The following is a 19133-nucleotide window of genomic DNA, read 5'->3' as shown; positions in this document are numbered from 1 at the left end:
GATTTGGCTGCTCCAGTCTCCAAGCCAAGCCTCCAGCTCCGGGAACCGAATTCAGGAACCCTGGTCCACCATCACAACCTACTGCCCACCTCAGTGTAAACACAGTGGGATGCAACAAGGGATGGGGGGGACAGCAGTTAAGTAAATATCCCCCCTCCAAACCACCAATTCATTCCTTCCCTTTGCAGGAGGCCCCGCGATACCATGAGCTGCCGACGCTGGAAGAGCGAGAGGCGGCGGCAGGCGCTGGCCCCAGCATGGAGGACGAATATCTGGACCAGATCAACCCCATTTATGACGCGCTCTCCTTCGCAGCCACGGAGGAAGAGGCCGCCATGGCTCCCATGTCCACCGACAAGGCCTTTATCATGTCGAGGGCTATGTATGTCTGAGCCCTGAGGCTGGATTTCCACCCGAGGCCCAGAGATGAGGATGCTGTATCTCGCGCTGGTCCTGGAGAGATGCTGCTTCTTTTGACGCTCTATCCCGTTAGATGCCCAGCGTGGTTCCCTTGAAAATCCTGGGTTTCTCGTGTGCCTTAGATGGGCAGGAGCACGTCCTGCTCCAAGCAGGCCTTCTCATTCCTTCTGTTCTTTCTCCAGCAAGGCCAGAGCTGTCCCACCATGCCAGACATACGTAGTGCCTTCATCTTTTGTCTGATGGCGGCTTATACCCTCCCAGCCTCCCCTAAAGTCTAGTGGGCCTTCCTCGGCCAGATTTCCCTGACCCTGAGCCATCTGGCTGTCGGACAAATGCTACATTTACAGTAGAATCCAGAGTCCTCAGAACCACTTCCCATGCGTGGATACAGGGGCCAAGTACCTCTTGCAGCTGCTCCCCCCATGGAGCTAGCTATTGACTCCTGCCAAAGCCAGTTGGGGAGGGGGATTTTATACCTCCTTAGGTACCCCCCCCATTCTCTTGGTGCCCCTGTATTAACCTGTCCTGCCTGGAGGATGCCTGGCACCTGGTAAAACGACGCCTCCTGGGCTTTGCCCCTTCGTATTGCAGATGGAGGTTGCCCGATTGCTCCCCGCCACCCCCAAAAGGGAAAAGAATCCTACACAGAAAAAATGGGCATGTTGGGAAGAAGTCTTGGCTAGACTCCCCCAGCATCTAGTTTTCTCTGGGTGGAGAGTTTTCCATGTGTATCGGGGTGGGGGTGATTCAGTCGTGCAGTTCCGTCTGCACTCTGGAACGGAACAACACCAGACGAGAGCTTTTTCTCTCTAGACCAGGCTCCGAGATACGATTGGATCTTCACATGACATGATCACGCCTTGGTGAATGTTTAGGCTCCTTCCAGAAGGCACAAGAAATGTCTGCCAGGTGCCTGGCAACCACCACCACAGTGTTAGCCATCTTCGGGGTTTGATGTGCTAGATTCCTCGGCCACGGGGTGGGCAACTTGTTGCGGGTACTCCGCTTCTCATTGTGTCCTCGAAACAATCTTGGCATGTGCTCCCGACTGCGCAGGACGTCTCCCACCAAGCACCCAAGAGTATTGCTTTCTCCTTGCCCAAATACACTGCCAGCCCTAGGGAGTTGGGGGTTCCCCATGCGAGTGAGTGCAAAAGATAGGGTCTCTTGCTGTTGAAAGCTGAGCTCTCCCCCCCAAACCACCATATGCACACACCCCAGGAGGTTTCGGCTGCAATAGAATACGCCTCGTAGCCTTCCTGCAGAGAGCCATGGGCGAGTGGCATCTCCTTCTGCGGCGGTATTTATGGGGTGGCTGGGCAGGTCTCTGCAATGAGTGCTTTTTCAAAAGGGACTAGGACATCCCTGCTTGGGCTACCTCCCAACTGCAGTGTTGAAGGTGCCAATTTAGCACTAGGCCAGGGATATGAGCTGTGACAGCCTTTTTAGCAAGGGGATTGGAACGGGACGGACTTGCGCAGGTATCTGTGCATAACGATCTCTCGTTGGGTCTGCGGCACGTCATCAGGACTCTACCCCATGCCAAATCCTGGAACCTGAAGGGTGGCAAGGCAGCTTATGCTGCCCCACTCGGCTCTGGCCAAACGAGGGGACTGCAGGGAGAACAGCAAGGAAGGATCTTCACATCAGTTGGGCAAAGTAGGTCGTGTGGCAGCTCCCTATAAAAGCTGCCAGGCGCACGCAGGTTACTGTTGCTGTGTTGTTGGCAAGAGGCCACTTTTGTCCACAAGCCCAAGTTTGGAGTGCTGTGACTGATCTCACCTGTTATCCCAACAAGGACCAGTTAGGCTGGCAGTGACTGTTGCAGTACGACGTTGCTGTGAAGCCTTCAGGTGTCTGCAGCACATCTGGCAGTCAATCAATCAATCAATCAATCAGTCAGTCAATCAATCAACCTCTGATCTAGATTTAGTCACTGTGCAGAAGTTTGGTGGGGACCTTATGGACCTTTAGTTGTTGTTGGCCTCCCAGCAGCTTCTACCAGCATTGCTAGCGCTAAGGGGTGGTGATGGGAGTTGTAGTCTGGCAATGCCTGGCGGTCCCCTGGTCTCCCAGCCCCACATAAGAGGATACACGGAGATCATTCCATGTTTCAGAGTTTCCACTTTTGAGTGGGGAGGTTGGTGCCACAAACTCCCACTGGCATGATTTTCCTATAGCTCAGGCTCCGGTTGCTACTTGAATTGTGAATCTGTTCCCCAAGAGCTCAGGAGCTGCCCGGGTTTCCGGTCTCCTGATCTGAAAATGTGAAGGGTTGTTTTGTAGGTTTGCTGTTTTTAGTTGTTGCCTTTTTGCCACTGCTGCTGTTTCCGCTGGGCGCAGGTACAGATTGGCGCTGCAGGATTTTTTATTGTGATTACGATTGTTTTTTACTACCTGTTCCTCTTAACTTCACTGATCTTAACACTAATGCCATGAATCTCAGGGTCTGAGGGAAGGAATGATTGAAACACAAGATGCCTTTTCCCCTCAATGCCCTTTTCGTGCCTTTGCTTGACGCTGAATGGACAGATCTCAGTGGGAACACAGATGGACTTTCTTCTTTTTTAAATAAACTTTTTACTGATGTTGTTTCTTAAAAATAAATGTTTTTCAAACCCTGTAATGACAGCATCATGCTTTGTGGGTGAGGAGGGCCTGAACAGTTCCTGATTTGTTATCTTGCCGTGGGCTAGGTGTCCTGGGGAGGGTTCGGAGACGTCCACTGATTTGACGCCTAGATAAATAATGAGCCTTGGATCACACCCACAACATATATAGAAAGCACGAGGCTTCCTCACAAAGACTCTTGGGAAGTGCCGTTTGCTCAGGGTGCTGGGAATTGTAGCTCGGTGCAGGGTAAACTACAGTTCCCATGAATATATATTGGGAGGAAGAAGCAATTTCTATCTCCATATATATATATGGAATATATCAACATTCTGGGCGTTGGCCTGACGTTGAGGAAAGACGAGTATCCTACAAGCCTCCCATGTGGGTAACTATGGAAACCTTTGGCGCGCGGAACCCAACGACGTTCACAAAGATGGCGCCGCCCGTGCGGTTTTCCCCTTTATTTTCTCCCACCTATCAAACTCTATGGTTTTTTTGCGGGCCACTCTTGCCCCTTCAGCTCTGTGGCCACCTGACCTTGCTCCTGTTCTCCGCAGCTGACCTTGCTGGCTTAGCGGGGGTCGCTCCGCCTCTCCATTAAGAAAAGCAGCCAGTGACAAGGCGGCTGGGAACCCTATCCCCAGCGCCGTTCGAAAAACAACCAATGGGGACGCGGCGGCCCCGCGGAAAGAGAGACCAATGGCCGAGAGGAGCCCGGATTCATTCCCATAACCGGCCCAATCGGGGCGGACGGCACGGCGAGCCCAACCAATAGGGAGTCCGTGCTTGGAGCGGAAGCGGCGGGACACGGCCATGCCTGCGAGCCACGAGGGGGGGGGTTGCCTGAGGGGGCGAGGCTTGTGTGCGCAGCAGCCAGTCGCGCCGCGGCGGAGGGCGAGCACGGGCGGCGCTGGCCAATGGCGGCGCCGGGGGGCGGGGCTTGTGGACAGGCGGGTTCGGGTGTCCCCCGGCTCCGGCTCTCTCTGCTGCTGCTGCTGCTGCTCTTCCTGCCGCCGCCGCCACCGCGTGAGTTGGGAGTGGGGCAGGAGAGTCCGGGGCCGGAGGGGCTCCGGCGGGGCGGGAGGGGAGGGGAAGCCGCGCGGGGCGGAGAAGCAGGGCAGGGCAGCTATGCAGGCAGGGAGGGAGGCAGGCACGCGAGGGGGGAAGGAGGGGGAACCAAAATGGACTCTGCAGTGAGGGGAGTGGGAGGGAGGAGCTCTGGGAGAGGGTGGGCCCAAGGGTGGGGGAGGGGAGGGCCCAGGGGTGCTGCTGGGGGGTGGGGTGGGCCCAGGGGGTGGGAATCCCTCCTGCTGCGAGAGGATCTCCCTCGGCCCAAGCCACCGGTTCCCGCTTTCACGGGAATGGCCGCAGCTCGTCGGCAGAGCATGTGGCTTCCGCTCAGGAGGTCCCAGGTTCAAGCTGCAGCATCGCTCCCCCCAGGTATAAAGCTCCTGCCTCAAACTCCGGAGAGCCCCCTGGTGGTGCAGCAGCCTGTAGCCCCATAGCCTGAAGTGGGGGATCATGGAGAAGATTGTTTCTAGACTTGTTCTGAGTGCGATGTTGGTGTGTCTTTTAGAGTGGTCTACAGCTACACGCAGGGCTTGCCGATCAGAAGGTCGGCGGTTCGAATCCCTGCCACGGGGTGAGCTCCCGTTGCTCGGTCCCTGCTCCTGCCCACCTAGCAGTTTGAAAGCACCTCAAAGTGCAAGTAGATAAATAGGTACCACTCCGGTGGGAAGGTAAACGGCGTTTCCTTGCGCTGCTCTGGTTCGCCAGAAGCGGCTTAGTCATGCTGGCCACATGAGCTGTACGCCGGCTCCCTCAGCCAGTAAAGCGAGATGAGCGCTGCAACCCGAGTCGGCCATGACTGGACCTAATGGTCAGGGGTCCCTTTGCCTTACAGCTACATGCACATCAGATCTGCCAGGGTTTCAGGCAGGAGTCCCCCCCCCCCCCACACACACACACACTTCCTGGAGATGCTGGGGAGAATTCTGAATTGGGTAAAGCCTCATCGCAGGGCCACCTGGAAGTGCCCCACGAGCACCAATGGTGATCTGGCGAGCGCTAACTAAGTAATACAGCATCTGCTTTGGATGACGAAGGGCACAGGTTCAGTCTCCTGGAAACTCTAGGTAGGATCGGGAGAGATTCCCACACGCCCTGGCTGAAAACTTAGAGGGCTGTTGCCAGCTTTGTGGAGCATCAGCTTGGAATAGGATAGAAGGGAGGAGTTCTGAATTTACAAATGTTTCATTGCGTGGTTGCCTGGAAGTGCTCACCACTCACCACAGGTGACCCGGTGAGCGATTACCCAGTGGCTAGAGTATCTGCTTTGGATGTGGAAGGGGACAGGTTCAGTCTCCCGGCAACTGCAGGTACGGCTGGGGAAAAACACACACACTTCTGAAACCCTGGAGAGCCACTGTCATCCAGTATGAACTGGGTGGATCCCCGTGGTCACACTTGGTATAAGGCACCTTCCTATGACTGCAGCCTAACTGCAAGTACAGTGGTGCCCCGCAAGACGGAAAACTCGCTAGACGAAAGAGTTTTCCGTTTTGGAGGTGCTTCGCAAAACGAATCTCCTACGGGCTTGCTTCGCAAGACGAAAATGTCTTGCGGGTTCGCCCCCCTTTTTCTAAGCCGTTAAGCCGCTTATCAGCTGATCCGATAAGCTGATAAGCCGCTAATCCGCTAATCCGTCAATGGGCTTGCTTCGCAAGACGAAAAAACCGCTAGACGAAGAGAATCACAGAACGGATTCTTTTCGTCTTGCGAGGCACCACTACTGGGAATGTCAGCTCAAACACTTGCACAGGACAGCAGTCTTGAATATCGCAAGCTTCCCCTTCTTTTGCTCTTACTCTACTGTATAAGCATTTCAGGCCAGGTGGTTCTTGGCATGCATACTCTGCTACTTCAGAACTGCTCCCTTTTTAGGAGAAGGGGGCTCAGTGGTAGGGCATACGTCCCAGTTTTGGTCATCTGCATCTCCTAGTAGGGCTGTCAATGCCCCCTGCCTGAAACCCTGGAGAGCTTTTGTGAGTCAATGTACACAGTACAGTGGTACTTCAGGTTACATGCGCTTCAGGTTACAGAGTCCGCTAACCCAGAAATAGTGCTTCAGGTTAAGAACTTTGCTTCAGGATGAGAAGAGAAATCGTGCTGCAGCGGCAGCAGGAGGCCCCATTAACTAAAGTGGTGCTTCAGGTTAAGAACAGTTTCAGGTTAAGTACAGACCTCCGGAACGAATTAAGTACTTAACCCGAGGTACCACTGTATTGAGCTGTATTGTTATAAGAGCTTTATACTGGGTTGTGCTGCTGATCTTTCTCCACTCACTCCTCAACCTCCCTTCCCCCAACTGTGGGTCCCCAGATGTTGTACTACAGCCACATAGCCTGTAGCCCCAGAGCCTGAAGTGGGGAAGCATGGAGAAGATTGTTTCTAGACTTGTTCCGAGTGTGATGTTGGTGTGTCTTTTAGAGTGGTCTACAGCTACACGCACATCAGATCTGCCAGGGTTTCAGGCAGGAGTTTCCCCCGCTGCTTCCTGGATATGCTGGGGAGCATGTAGCTTACCACTGAGCTACAACCCTGTCCTATATTAAGCCAGGATACTGCTCTGTCTCTTCTGTTGATGAGTCCTGCCATTGGTCAGCAACCAGCGGAAGCAGATTGACCCAGGCCATCGGTCTGCTTCTTTGAACCTGATACTAGGAATTGGTGGCCATATTCCAACCTTTGCTCATTGCAAAGCATAGGCTGTCACATTGAAGAATGGCCATTTCTGAAGGCCCTGAACAAAACCTTCCGCTTGAGCAGTTCTTTCCTTCTCCCTAGCTCCTCGCCATGGGTAATGTCCTGGCTGCCAGCTCCCCAGCGCCCCCTGCTGCCGTGCCAGGGCCGGGTTCTGGCCTCGTATCGGTTCCACCGGGATTCTCCATGCCCCCTGTCAGTGGGCTGGTTCCCCCAGCAGCAGATCGTGCCACAGAAGACAAGTGTGACCAGCTTCCCAACCCAGGCACCTTCGAGGAGTGTCACCGCAAATGCAAAGGTAAAATGCTCCACCAGCACACGGCAAAGGAAGGCAGCATCCACCTCACGGGACTCTTGTACTCCTAAAACAAAAGAAGCTCATGTTTCTCCGTGTTGTCAGATTTCCAGCTTATTGAGTTCATATTTTGCCATGCAAGTTGCCTGTTTAGAGCATGTCTCTCGTGTTTCTGGTCTGTGCAGACTCTGGGATCCTCTCTTGAATTTTATTTATTTCATGCGTATTCCATGTTCCATCATGTAAAATAAAAGCTGTATCTTTAGGGCTTCCCACGTGGTGTTTCATCCAGGCACTGAGCAGACCCAGATCTGTTACGCGCCTTTGGATTGGATCCTGGGAGCATGGAAGTAAGACATGCTCTGAGAGTGCTCCCATGAAATCAGTGAGAACCCCAGTTTCTTTTCTGAAAGCAAAAGCTGCATTGCTATGTTTTCACAATAACCTAGCAGCGATGTGTGCTAAAGACTTGGTTAGCCAGAAGGCGGGCAAAGACCATGATCTGTTATCTTTTCTCAGTGGCTAAGAGGGAGCTGCCAAGGCAGACACCAGTTCAAATCTCCCCTTGGCCATGAACATGGGTAGGCAGACTAAGGCCCGGGGGCCGGATCCAGCCCAATCGCCTTCTAAATCCAGCCCGCAGATGGTCTGGGAATCAGCATGTTTTTACATGAATAGAATGTGTCCTTTTATTTAAAATGCATCTCTGGGCTATTTGTAGGGCATAGGAATTCGTTCATTTCCCCCCTCCCCCCAAAAAATATAGTCCGGCCCCCCACAAGGTCTGAGGGACAGTGGACCGGCCCCCTGCTGAAAAAGTTTGCTGACCCGTGGCCATGAACTTACCACGTGACCTTAGCCATGCCTGCCTTATTTCAATGTGCAATATGGGGATCGCAGCGCTGGCATTATTTGTAAACTTCTTCTAAGAAGGACTGAAAATTCCTTGCTGGCTGTCAGTTGTATATCTGTGCAGTAGAGTGTTTAGTGTGTGGGACTGAGACCTGGGAGACCAGGGTTCAAATCCGCATTGAGCTGTGAGACTTCCTGGGTGATCTTGGGCTAGTTACAGTGCCATCCTAATCTACCGTGTAGGGTCTTTCTGAGGATATTATGGCGCGGGGTAGCTTGAGTAGCTTAAAGTGACATACGTATAAGTGTGAAGGTAATGATGGCATGCCGTTTTGCACTTTTTAACAATCCTTTATTTTGTGCTAAATGCTTAATTCTTTTTATTAGACCTCCTGCATTCATTTCTTGCCTTTCTTTCATGACGGAGCATTGTAGAGGCTTTCTGTGCCTTTCCCATCTCCCATCCAGCCACTGACCAGGCCTAGGCTTGGCTTCAGCAAGGCTGCTATATGCTATGGTGTCACACCAGACCCCGGAGCGTGGCTCTGTACAGGCAGTGACCGTTTCATGCAAGGGTTCCGTTCCCAGCCCCCGTGCGCATCAATGGAGTGTGCATAAGCATGCCCTGCCCCCCATCCCACCCCCGTTCTGCCCTCTTCCAGATCAAAAAGACCGGCATGTCAGCAGTTGCACGTCAATTGGACACGCCTAAACGGCCTCCACCTGTAATCTGTCATGTCCTCCGGCTGTGCAGAGTACTTATATAAATAGCTATCATATAATTATTCCAAAAACCTTGCAGACACTTTTTGAGAGGGCATCACTGTTCCAGGGGCCAGAGACAGGCTGTATTTTGCCCCTGCGCCTTTGGTTCCCCTTCCCTAGCACAGGATGTCGGAAATCAAGCCTTTATCAGGAGAAACTGGCAACTCTCCCAGGCACCCGGCTTGGTCTCCTGTTGACCTCCCTGTCTGCTTTCCCGGCAAGATCCAGGCAGAGGTCGCGATAGGTGATCCTTCTCAGCGTGAGAAGAACACACCACTCTTTCCTGCCCCCGCCCCCCGGGCAGGGGAAGGAGATAGACAGAAACGTATTTACATGCCTTTATTTCTGTCTTTGCAGCGTTACAGAAAACATGACTGCTCTCTTCAAACTCCGACAGTCGAGAGAAAACAAACACTTCCTGTCCAGCTCATATTACACTCTGAGCTAATTCCGGTGCCCTCTGCACTGTGAATTGACTGTCCCTCTGTTTCCCACGGAACAGTCCCAACATTCCCATTATGTTTTGCTTTCAAGCTACCAGCAGCTCGCGGCTGCATTGCTTCAATATCGTAACATATTACTTGTGATATGGCCAAGGATAGCTTGGCCATAAAATTCCATTCCTTAGGCAGAAGGTTTCGGAGGGGCTGTCACTTTCCCGAATCTGCTTCCCATCTTCGCATGCGCTTTTAAAAAAATGATTCTAGCCCAGAGTTAGGGAGACCGTTTCCTTTTGACTTCTTGTGAAAAAGGCTAACAGTAGGCACAATGTATCGGTACTAGTTTCATTCATTTATGTAGTGTGAATGTTGATGGTCCCCTTGCTTCCTTCCATGCCGAGTGCCAACTCTTCATTTAAACAGTCTAAGGCCTGGTCTCACCCATGCTGTGGAACGAGGTGGTTAGAGCAACACAGACTGGGCTAGAGGGTGTGTGGGAATCACTTTGTGTGTGTGTACCCCTGCATGGAAAACTTGCAAGCGAGAAACGAGCACATTCCGGGAGTGGGGCTAGCTTGGAACCTTTCTTCCTGCCATGATAATTTACAGTGGTGCCCCGCAAGACGAATGCCTCGCAAGGCGAAAAACCCGCTAGACGAAAGGGTTTTCCGTTTTTCGATGCACTTCGCAAGACGAATTTCCCTATGGGCTTGCTTCGCAAGACGAAAACATCTTGCGAGTCTTGTGATTTTTTTCGCTCCCCCCTTTTTCTAAGTCGCTAATAGCCTTTTAGCCGCTAAGCCTTTAATAGCCGCTAAACCGCTAATAGCGCTAATCTGCTAAGCCGCTAATAGCCGTGCTTCGCAAGACGAAAAGACCGCTAGACGAAGAGACTCGCGGAACGGATTATTTTCGTCTTGCGAGGCATCACTGTAGTTCAGGGACAGCCAATGTAGTATCCTCCAACTCCCATTAGGCCCAGCCAGTATAGCCAGTTGTCAGGGATGATGGGAGTTGCAGTCCAATAACACCTGGAGGCTACCCAAATTTCGTTATTCAATTTGCAGGAGGTTCCCCCCTTCCCCCTTAATGCAAGGAAAGCATTCAAAAATAGCAGTTTATGCAGAGAGACACAGCCTGAAGTGGTGCAGCGTATTCTACCAATTCATTCTGTACACTAGACCAGACTTAAGCTGGTGCAGATCAGACCTTCTGTTTTCCAAAAGCTGTTTGCTCTCTTAGGTTTCCTGCCAGAGGCCTGAAGGTTGGATCTCGTGGCTCTGCCTGCTTACCCCTTTTTGTTTTTACCTTCTTGTTCATGCCGACACCCAATGTGGAAAACACTTCGACACTTTCTCCCGATTGCCTGTAGCATGTCCTGCCTTTCATTCAAGCAGCTCAGGAATGCAGCTGCTGGGTTCTCTTTCATTAGCCTCGCAATAAGAGGTAGGCTAGGCCCAGAGTGCGGCCAAGTGGGAATTTGAACACATTTCCTGTAATCAGACACTGGGCTTCTCTGGGAGAGGCCCTAATAGCTCTTGTTTTGAGCAAGGGAAGCTTGGAAGGACAAAATGTGACCACGTGATGATCTGACACCCTCTTTTCTCACCGTTTCAGAATTATTCCCCATCCAGATGGAGGGCGTGAAATTGACTGTGAACAAAGGTCTCAGCAACCACTTCCAGGTAAGAGTGACCCCTTTGAATTTGCAGGCAGTTTGAGAGAGTCACTCTAGAGATTTTGGGTTGCATCTAACTGAGTATTGATTTCAGTGGGCTTACTCAGCGAATGAGTTGGATAAAAACTATTGTAACAGTAAACCAGGGATGTGGGTGGCGCTGTGGGTTAAAGCACAGAGCCTAGGACTTGCCGATCAGATTGTCGGCGGTTCAAATCCCCGCGACGGGGTGAGCTCCCATTGCTCGGTCCCTGCTCCTGCCAACCTAGCAGTTCGAAAGCAAGTCAAAGTGCAAGTAGATAAATAGGTACCGCTCCGGCAGGAAGGTAAACGGCGTTTCCGTGCGCTGCTCTGGTTCGCCAGAAGCAGCTTAGTCATGCTGGCCACATGACCCGGCAGCTGTACGCCGGCTCCCTCGGCCAATAAAGCAAGATGAGTGCCGCAACCCCACAGTCGGTCACGACTGGACCTAATGGTCAGGGGTCCCTTTACCTTTACCTTAACAGTAAACCATGCTTTGCAGCACACAAGCCTGTTTTTAGCCCTTAGTAATTTTTGCAAGCAATATTTTGCATTAATCTGTGCAAATGTTGATTTAACTGCCTATCCAGTCCTATCTGTTCTTGGTATTCGTGATGCTTCAGCCTAAAATATATGAGGGAGAGAGAGAGAGAACACTCTGAATGGCTTCAAAGTGTGGTCACCTGGAAGCAGTCACTGCTCACCACAGGCGATCTGGCCAGCGGTTGCCGAGGGCTCAGTGCTAGAGTATCTGCTTTGGATGCAGAAGGACACGGGTTCATTTATTGGCACCCACAGATAGGACTAGGGAGAGACCCCTGTCTGAAATACTTGAGAGCTGCTACCAGTCAGTGTAGTCAATGTTGGGCTAGATTGACTTACCTGGTATACATTGGCTTGCTGTGTTCCTACATCTTAGTTTCACGTTGCTGTTTCACACATTTGTTGCCTTCTTCAGGTCAATCACACGGTGGCTCTCAGTACGGTTGGCGACTCCAATTACCACTTTGGGGTGACGTATGTAGGGACAAAGCAGCTGAGCCCCACAGAGGTAAGTTTGCAAGCATTGTGGTGGGGAGAAACAATAGGTGCTGTTTCTGTGCATATTAGGCAGCTGAATAATTGGGTCATCCTGACTGTCTCTCATCTGTCTCAGTCAGGACCACTTTCTCCCATTTTAATTATTTAAAATACCATTTAATCACCCACAGCAAAAGGTTTTGGGATGGCGTGCAAAAGCACGAACAACTTTTACACGACATAGAAACACGAATCTGAGATCCTTCTGGCCATAACTTTTGTTACTCAAGGTTAGAGAACGGGTTATAAATATTTTAATAAAATAAAGTTGAAACAAAATGAAATCAAACAAAATGTATACCTCAAGTTAAAATAGTTGTATTTGGGTCCTCATTGATTGGTAATTTGAGGGTTCTTGATAATAGAATCATAGAATTGTTGGAGGGACCTTACGGGTCATCTAGTCCAACCCCCTACAATTTGTGCCTGTTGTTCTTATTCTTTCTACTTTTCTTTGTTCTCAGAGTTGTATTTCATGTAATTATGATAGCCTCCCTTTAGACTGTACCTTGGAACAGAATTCAAACAGCTTAGTTCCCGAATGTTTTGGCATAAGTGATCTACCTAAACAAGTTACTTATTGGTTAGCCTTTGAACGTGCCTTTGCTCCTCTCTCTGTCTCAGGCCTTCCCCGTTCTGGTAGGGGACATGGACAACAGCGGCAGCCTCAATGCACAGATCATTCACCAGCTCACAAACAAAGTTCGCTCCAAGGTGGCCTTCCAGGTACTGAGTTGTTGGCTGAGCTCCTCCTCCTCTTCTCCCTTCCCACAGGTCCTCCTGCTGCTGCCATCTTCTTGCCGATCCAGGCCTTGCAGTATGCCCTGGGCCCTTTGGGTCACGGGGTATGTTGCTGGCCTGTGATTGAGGCTTGTAAATATCCCTCTTTTCCTGATCACCTACGGCGAGCAGAATTGCCTTCAGGTGACCAGGGAGGTGCCCTGCACTGCAAAACTAGATTCCCATTTAATTTACGACTACCAACTGACTAATGGACTAATAATCCCTGTCCATTGCTTAGGATTGGTTGAGGAGACTTTCTTACTTTATTTTTATATTTTAATTGCAGCGTCTCCCCCTCTTAGTCTGCTCTCTCCACGGTCCCTCTTTGATTTGGGGATTTGCAAGGATGGGGAAAGGGATTGGCTCTGGGATTCCTTGTTGTATGACTAGATAGCGATTCAGCCTCTCGGCGTCTCCTCGGAGAAGGTGTATCTGCGTGCAAGGCCAGGCCATGTACTTGAGATCTCTTAATGCCTTGACAGTGGCTACCGGCAACTGACTTCTTGCCCCAGCACGTGGTGGTTCAGTGTGGCCCTTGCATGTCAAATTCCTTGTGCCAAATAAATGTTTCTTTTCTCTTCCCCCCGGCCATCCAGACGCAGCAATCAAAATTCGTGAACTGGCAGGTGGATGGGGAATACCGGGGCGCAGACTTCACTGCAGCCGTCACGCTAGGGAACCCCGATATCTTAGTGGGTTCAGGTGAGAAAGCTCCTATTCTCCTCTCCTCATTAGACTGGCCTTTGGCGTGGGTCCCTCTGTCTTGTGGGTGTGATCCATGTGGCTGTATTTCTATCTGTCAGGTCCTGACCAATCCCCTCTCCTCTCCACCCCACAGGGATCCTGGTAGCGCATTACCTACAGAGCATCACACCTTGCCTGGCGCTGGGTGGGGAGCTGGTATACCATCGCCGCCCGGGAGAGGAGGGAACCGTCATGTCGCTTGCTGGGAAGTATACAGGTACCGACACAATCTGCCAGATCCGCCCGCGAAACAGTTCCCGCAAAGCATATCAAAGCAGTTTCACTGTAAAAACAGTTTCATACGTAAAAGCAGCACAGATGCGGAATGGTATACAGAATTTAGGGCCGATTTGAACTGTGTTCTGCGTATCTCACTGCTTGGCTCTCCTCGGCACCAGTGTACACACAGAGGATTAGGGTTGTCTCTCAAAAAACAGGCAGGAAGGATTAGGCTGCAATTTACAACTCCTTTAAAGAAAAAAGATAACGTTCCTGATTCGCAACATGCGATTGGGGGTGGGGTGACCAGTGCTAGCTTGAAGACCTAAGCCTTTGCAGGTTTACTTAAAGGGATAAGCCACGTTTGATTATTGTGGAGCTTTTAAAAAAATTATTTTACTCATTTATTGAATTTATACAGTGGTGCCCCGCAAGATGAATGCCTCGCAAGACGGAAAACTCGCTAGACGAAAGAGTTTTCCGTTTTGGAGGTGCTTCGCAAAACGAATTTCCTATGGGCTTGCTTCGCAAGACGACAATGTCTTGCGAGTTCCTGCTGGTTTTTTCCCCTCCCCCCCCCCTTTTCTAATCCGCTTATCAGCTGATCCGATCAGCAGATAAGCCGCTAATAGCGCTAATTCGCTAATCCTTCAATGGGCTTGCTTCGCAAGATGAAAAAACTGCTAGACGAAGAGAATCACAGGATGGATTCTTTTTGTCTTGCGAGGCACCACTGTATACCGCCCTATACCCGGAAAGCTCATAGGACTTCAGCCTTTGACATTCTGGGCACTGGAAAATAAAAATCAAACTATGTCCACCACACTTTTCCTTGGAGTTATTACACGAATGATGCCGAGAGATCAAATGCAGGAAAACGGTGCTCTCTGTGGCCTTGTTGCAGTTGCTTAAAAAACATAATATGCTGCATCATGTATTTGAAATGCCACCTTTCTGCCTTGTTGGGGCCCCTAATGCTCAAAGCCTTTAATCTTGCTGTGGGTCAGGGCGGGGCCAGGACAGATGAACTCTGCTTGCCCACCAGGTCTTGTATCCTGTTTCCAACAGTGGCAAACCAAACGCCGCCAGGAAGCCCATAAGGCAAGAGGGCTCCTCATTATTTTCTGGTTAGAGCGTGGGGCTGATAATGCCAGAGTTTGCAGGTTCAATCCCTGCATGGGACAGCTGCGTATTCCTTCATTGCAGGGGGGTTGGACTAGATCAGTGTTTCCCATACAAGTTTGGGAAACGGTGGACTAGAAGATCCACAGGGTCCCTTCCAACTTTACAATTCTATTGTGGCTCCCTGTAGCTTGGAGGTGGGGAACCTCTGGCCCTCCGGGTGTTGCTAGACCACAACCCAGATGCCCGTTCTTGACTGTTGGCCATGCTGCTGGGGGCCAGTTGGTGTTGGAGTCCTAGCAGCACCTACGACAGGGGACAGCAAAATTTTTCAGCAGGGGGCCAATCCACTGACCCTCAGACCTTGTGTGGGGCCAGTCTATATTTTTTTTGGGGGGGGGGATGAGCTCCGGTGGCTGCTTACCTGTGTCTTGTGAGCAGCAGAGGCTGACGGCGGTGGGATGATGAGCGGCACGTGAAAGGGCTCCGGAGAGGGGCTGCTTAAAATGGCGGCTGCTCGAGCGCTGCTGCTGCCGGCACCAACAAAGCCCAGCCCCCTTCCTCCTCTAGGCAGGGCAGGGAGAAAGCAGGAGGAGGGAGGGAGGGAGGAGGTGCCGCCATTGTCGTGTGAGGGAGAGGGAAAGAGCGTGCGTGCTGGCTGGCGATCCACGCAGCGATTCCTGGACCATCCACGGGCTGGATCCAGAAGGCAATTGGACCTGATCCAGCCCACGGGCCTTAGTTTGCTGACCTACGACGTCACAGGCCTGCCACTCCTGCTGTTTCAGCTGCTAAGGACCAGTGACAGATCCATGGAGGAACAGGCCTGATGTTTTCCGAAGGAGAGGCTGGGTTCCTGGGTTCTCAGCGATTCTTTCTCTCTTTCCCCCCCTCAGCACCTAACTGGATTGGGACTCTGACGCTAGGGCAGGCCGGAGCACACGCCACGTATTACCACAAAGCCAGCGATCAGGTTAGTGGCCGCTTGGAGATGGTTTGTGGGGCCAAGAATAAAGCAAGGAAATACCTCTTGCCACGAAGTCTTCCTTCCTTGGACCACCTCCTCATCCTCCTCCCTTTCTGTGTCCTTCCAGTTGCAAGTGGGGGTGGAGTTTGAAGCCAGCACCCGCATGCAGGACACGAGCGTGACGTTTGGCTACCAGCTGGACCTCCCCAAAGCCAACCTACTTTTCAGAGGTACGGCATCCATCTCCATCCCAGTTTAGACCGCATGTTTCCACCCAGGGATAACAAGAGGTGGTGGGGAGACCTGCCTCTTGAGAGTTTCAGGTGTGATCTCTGTGGCATTTGTGGTGTGTGCATGCACACAGCCCGAACCAGTGGCAGCTGGTAACCCCCAGAGCTGGCTAGTGAATTGAGCAGGGCAGCTAATAAAAGCCAGAGCCTCGTATGGTCACTGGAAGCAAAGGTTTTCTTCCCATCCTCTGCTGTATATTTGCAACGGACCCTTAGGCGATTCTCCGACAGAGGCCGACAGAGGTTTTAAATGATAATTGTAGGTTATATTTTAGTGAGCAAGATTTAATATATATTTTAACTGCTGCTATATCTGAATTGTCTCTGTTATACCCAATTGCAATTCAATGTATTCCTGTTGTGTTTTATTATTTTCCTGATATTATAAGCGACCCGGAACTGGTCTGTGACCGTAATAGTAAAATTCATTCATTCCGACAGAGGCCTTGGAAGGACACCTAGAAATAGGTGTCGGCATCAAATACCCAGATACGCCTGTACTTTTTCAGTTCTGTTTCTAGCAAAAGAGATGGACAGAAACTGGTGTGCAGTGAAAATTTTCGTAGGGAAACAGTTGGGGCCAGTGGCGCCAGCTTGCAAGAGTGATTGGGGGGCTGATGTTTCCCACGTGAGCACTACACCTCCTTCCTAAGCCAGGCAGAAGCCTCCCAGGCTTTGGGAAGGAGATGCCCAGCCTCTGACAGGACGCTGGAGCCCTGCTGCTTCCTTCCCAAAGCGGGCTGGGCTTTGGGAAGGTGACAGGCTCTTGGACCAAGTCGGAGCATCATGCCTCTCTCCCTATGCCGGGCTGAAGCTTCCCAGGGTTTGGGAAGGAGGCGTCTGACTCCAGAGTGATGAATATGATGGTATAAAAATGAATGTATATGAACAAGTCGGAGGAAAAGGTGCACACTTTAATACTCTTAATTTAGGGGACTGGCCTAGTCCACTGATGGCTGAAGTAGCGTGCCCACCCCCATCGTTCTGCCCGGACACTGAGGTCCAGCTCCGAGGGCCTTCTGGCGCTTCCCTCCCTGCGAGAAGCCAAGTTACAGGGAACCAGGCAGAGGGCCTTCTTGGTAGTGGCACCCGCCCTGTGAAACACCCTCCCATCGGATGTGAAGGAGATAAACAATTACAGTGGACGCTCTGGTTGCAAATGTGATCCATGCGGGAGGCATGTTCGCAATCCGCAACGCTGCGTCTGCGCACACGCGGCTTGCGATTTGACGCTTCTGTGCATGTGCAAAGTGCGATTTAGCGCTTGTGCAACCGCTGAAACCCAGAAGTAACCCGTTCCGGTACTTCCGGGTTTTGGCTTGTCCATACCCAAAAAAACCGCAACCTGAAGTGTCTGTAACCCAAAGTATGACTGTATACGATTTTTAGAAGACTTCTGAAGGCAGCCCTGTTTAGGGAGGTTTTTAATATTTGATGTTTTATCATATTCTGTTGGGATCCTCCCAGAGTGGCTGGGGAAACCTACCCAGATGGGTGGGGTATAAATAAACAAATTATTATTATGGCACGGCTCTGGGCAGAAAGGACCCCAGGCAGCCTCTGAATGCAAATTAATGTATTAACATGATGCCAGAGAGGGAGGGACACACGATTCCACGCAGACAAAATACAGTTTAGGCCTGCCTCGTTCTGCCGGCCAGCCTCCACCGCTTCTGACCACGGCTTTCCCCCTTCTCCCTTCAGGCTCTGTCGACAGCAACTGGATCGTAGGAGCAGCCCTGGAGAAGAAGCTCCTCCCCCTGCCCCTCACGTTGGCGATGGGCGCCTTCCTCAACCACCGCAAGAACAAATTCCAGTGTGGTTTCGGCCTGACCATTGGCTAAGCCCGCCAGCCCTTCCTCCTCCTCCTCCTCCTCCTCCAACCCCCACCGATTCAGTGCAGCTCGCACCCACTTTGCCCCGCCACCTGCATCCTCCTTCGGCTAGGGGTCGCCTCCGTGGTGTGGGCGTGGGGGGCCCGGGGAGCATGGGCGCGAGGGGATGGAGCAGGACGCGTCAGGGTGCAGCTAGCTGGTTCTCAGGGAACTTGGGGGCAGGGGTCTGCATGGGGCTTGGGGGGCTTCTTCCCTGCTCCCCCTCTGGGCTTCTGCCCCCAAGGTACGGTTTTTTTGCAAGAGCCAAAGGCGCCCGTGACATAAGCAGCTGCAATCGCTGCTCTGCCTGCCTGCTGCCACTAGAGGGGGGTGCTGCTTCGGGGATGGGGGGGAAGGCCTCTTCTTCTTTCTAAGGGGATCTGCGGCTGCTGGCGCGGCAAGAGGGGGGCACAACGGTTCCTGCACCCAGGACGGGGTGCTTTGCGATGGTTCTCTCCCCCTTTGCCTTCCCTGCTTTTCCTTTCTATTCTGAGAATTCTTCCTGACCCCCCCGCCCCCCAAGCCTGGAAGCGCAGAGGCAGGACTTTTGAAGATTTTTTTATATAAAAAAAATGTCAGTGTATCCTAGTCTTTAGCCTTCAGGGCTTTTAAAAACCCACCGCCAGGACTCCCTCAGACTTTTCTGCAGTGTGTCTGGGGAATGTTTGGGAACTCACAAGCTGTCCCCCTTTTTTATTATTAGCATTATTCCACGCCACCAAATCGAGTCTCCTAAAAGTCCAGGATTTCATTTTTGTTCTGCTGCCTTCTGCTTCTCATTCAGTCTCCCCCCCTCCCCCCCTACACCTCCACCTCTCCACCTGCCATCAAGGGTTTTGCAAGAAGAATGCCCTATGATGGCTTCTGCGTCTGCTGGATGTCACGGCGCCGCTCGCCCCTCGCCATCCCAAACCTTGCCTCCTCTGCGCGGAGAAGCTCCACGGGACCATAGCAAGAGAGAGAGAAAGACGCCTGCCCCACGTGCCTCCCGCTGCTGCCCTCTGCGGAGGTGGCGGGGAAAATCTCTGCATGCCCTCCTCCCCTCCTGCCGCCAGAGACTGAGTGTAAATCATGTTTATAAGTTAATGGGAATGAGAGGATCTTTTACAGAAGAAGAAGAAGAAGAATCTGCAAGGCAAAAGCTGCCTCCCTCCACTGCGAAGTTGGGAATATCTGGTTCCTATTAAAACAAAAAACAAAAAAACCAA

General features: G+C 51.8%; 2 protein-coding genes across 4 annotated transcripts in view; both read left to right on the top strand.

The window, feature by feature from the left end:
• The window catches only part of NECTIN2 (nectin cell adhesion molecule 2), a 101289-nt gene extending 98247 nt beyond the window's left edge, over positions 1 to 3042 (top strand). For both annotated transcript variants that reach the window (XM_081200451.1, XM_081200453.1), the window contains one exon: positions 189 to 3042. In XM_081200451.1, coding sequence (XP_081056577.1) covers positions 189 to 392 — 204 coding nt within the window. In that variant the 3' untranslated portion in view covers positions 393 to 3042. The remainder of the gene's footprint in view (positions 1 to 188) is intronic.
• An 885-nt stretch (positions 3043 to 3927) lies between these two features.
• Positions 3928 to 19133, top strand: TOMM40 (translocase of outer mitochondrial membrane 40). Of its 2 annotated transcripts, none has more exons than XM_081202108.1 (10): positions 3928 to 4059; positions 6880 to 7093; positions 10765 to 10832; positions 11805 to 11897; positions 12551 to 12652; positions 13306 to 13411; positions 13548 to 13670; positions 15691 to 15767; positions 15889 to 15991; positions 17756 to 19133. In XM_081202108.1, the coding sequence occupies exons 2-10, from the start codon at positions 6889 to 6891 to the stop codon at positions 17893 to 17895; spliced, it is 1017 nt and encodes a 338-aa protein (XP_081058234.1). In that variant the 5' UTR covers positions 3928 to 4059; positions 6880 to 6888; the 3' UTR covers positions 17896 to 19133. The 2 variants fall into 2 exon arrangements, with proteins under 2 accessions (XP_081058234.1, XP_081058233.1); XM_081202107.1 differs by lacking the exon at positions 3928 to 4059 and adding an exon at positions 5358 to 5411.

Source organism: Podarcis bocagei (genome assembly GCF_964188305.1).
Source record: "Podarcis bocagei genome assembly, chromosome: 7".
NCBI classification, from domain to species: domain Eukaryota; kingdom Metazoa; phylum Chordata; class Lepidosauria; order Squamata; family Lacertidae; genus Podarcis; species Podarcis bocagei.
Note: the sequence above shows the minus strand (reverse complement) of the source record. Positions and strands in the feature narration are given on the sequence as shown.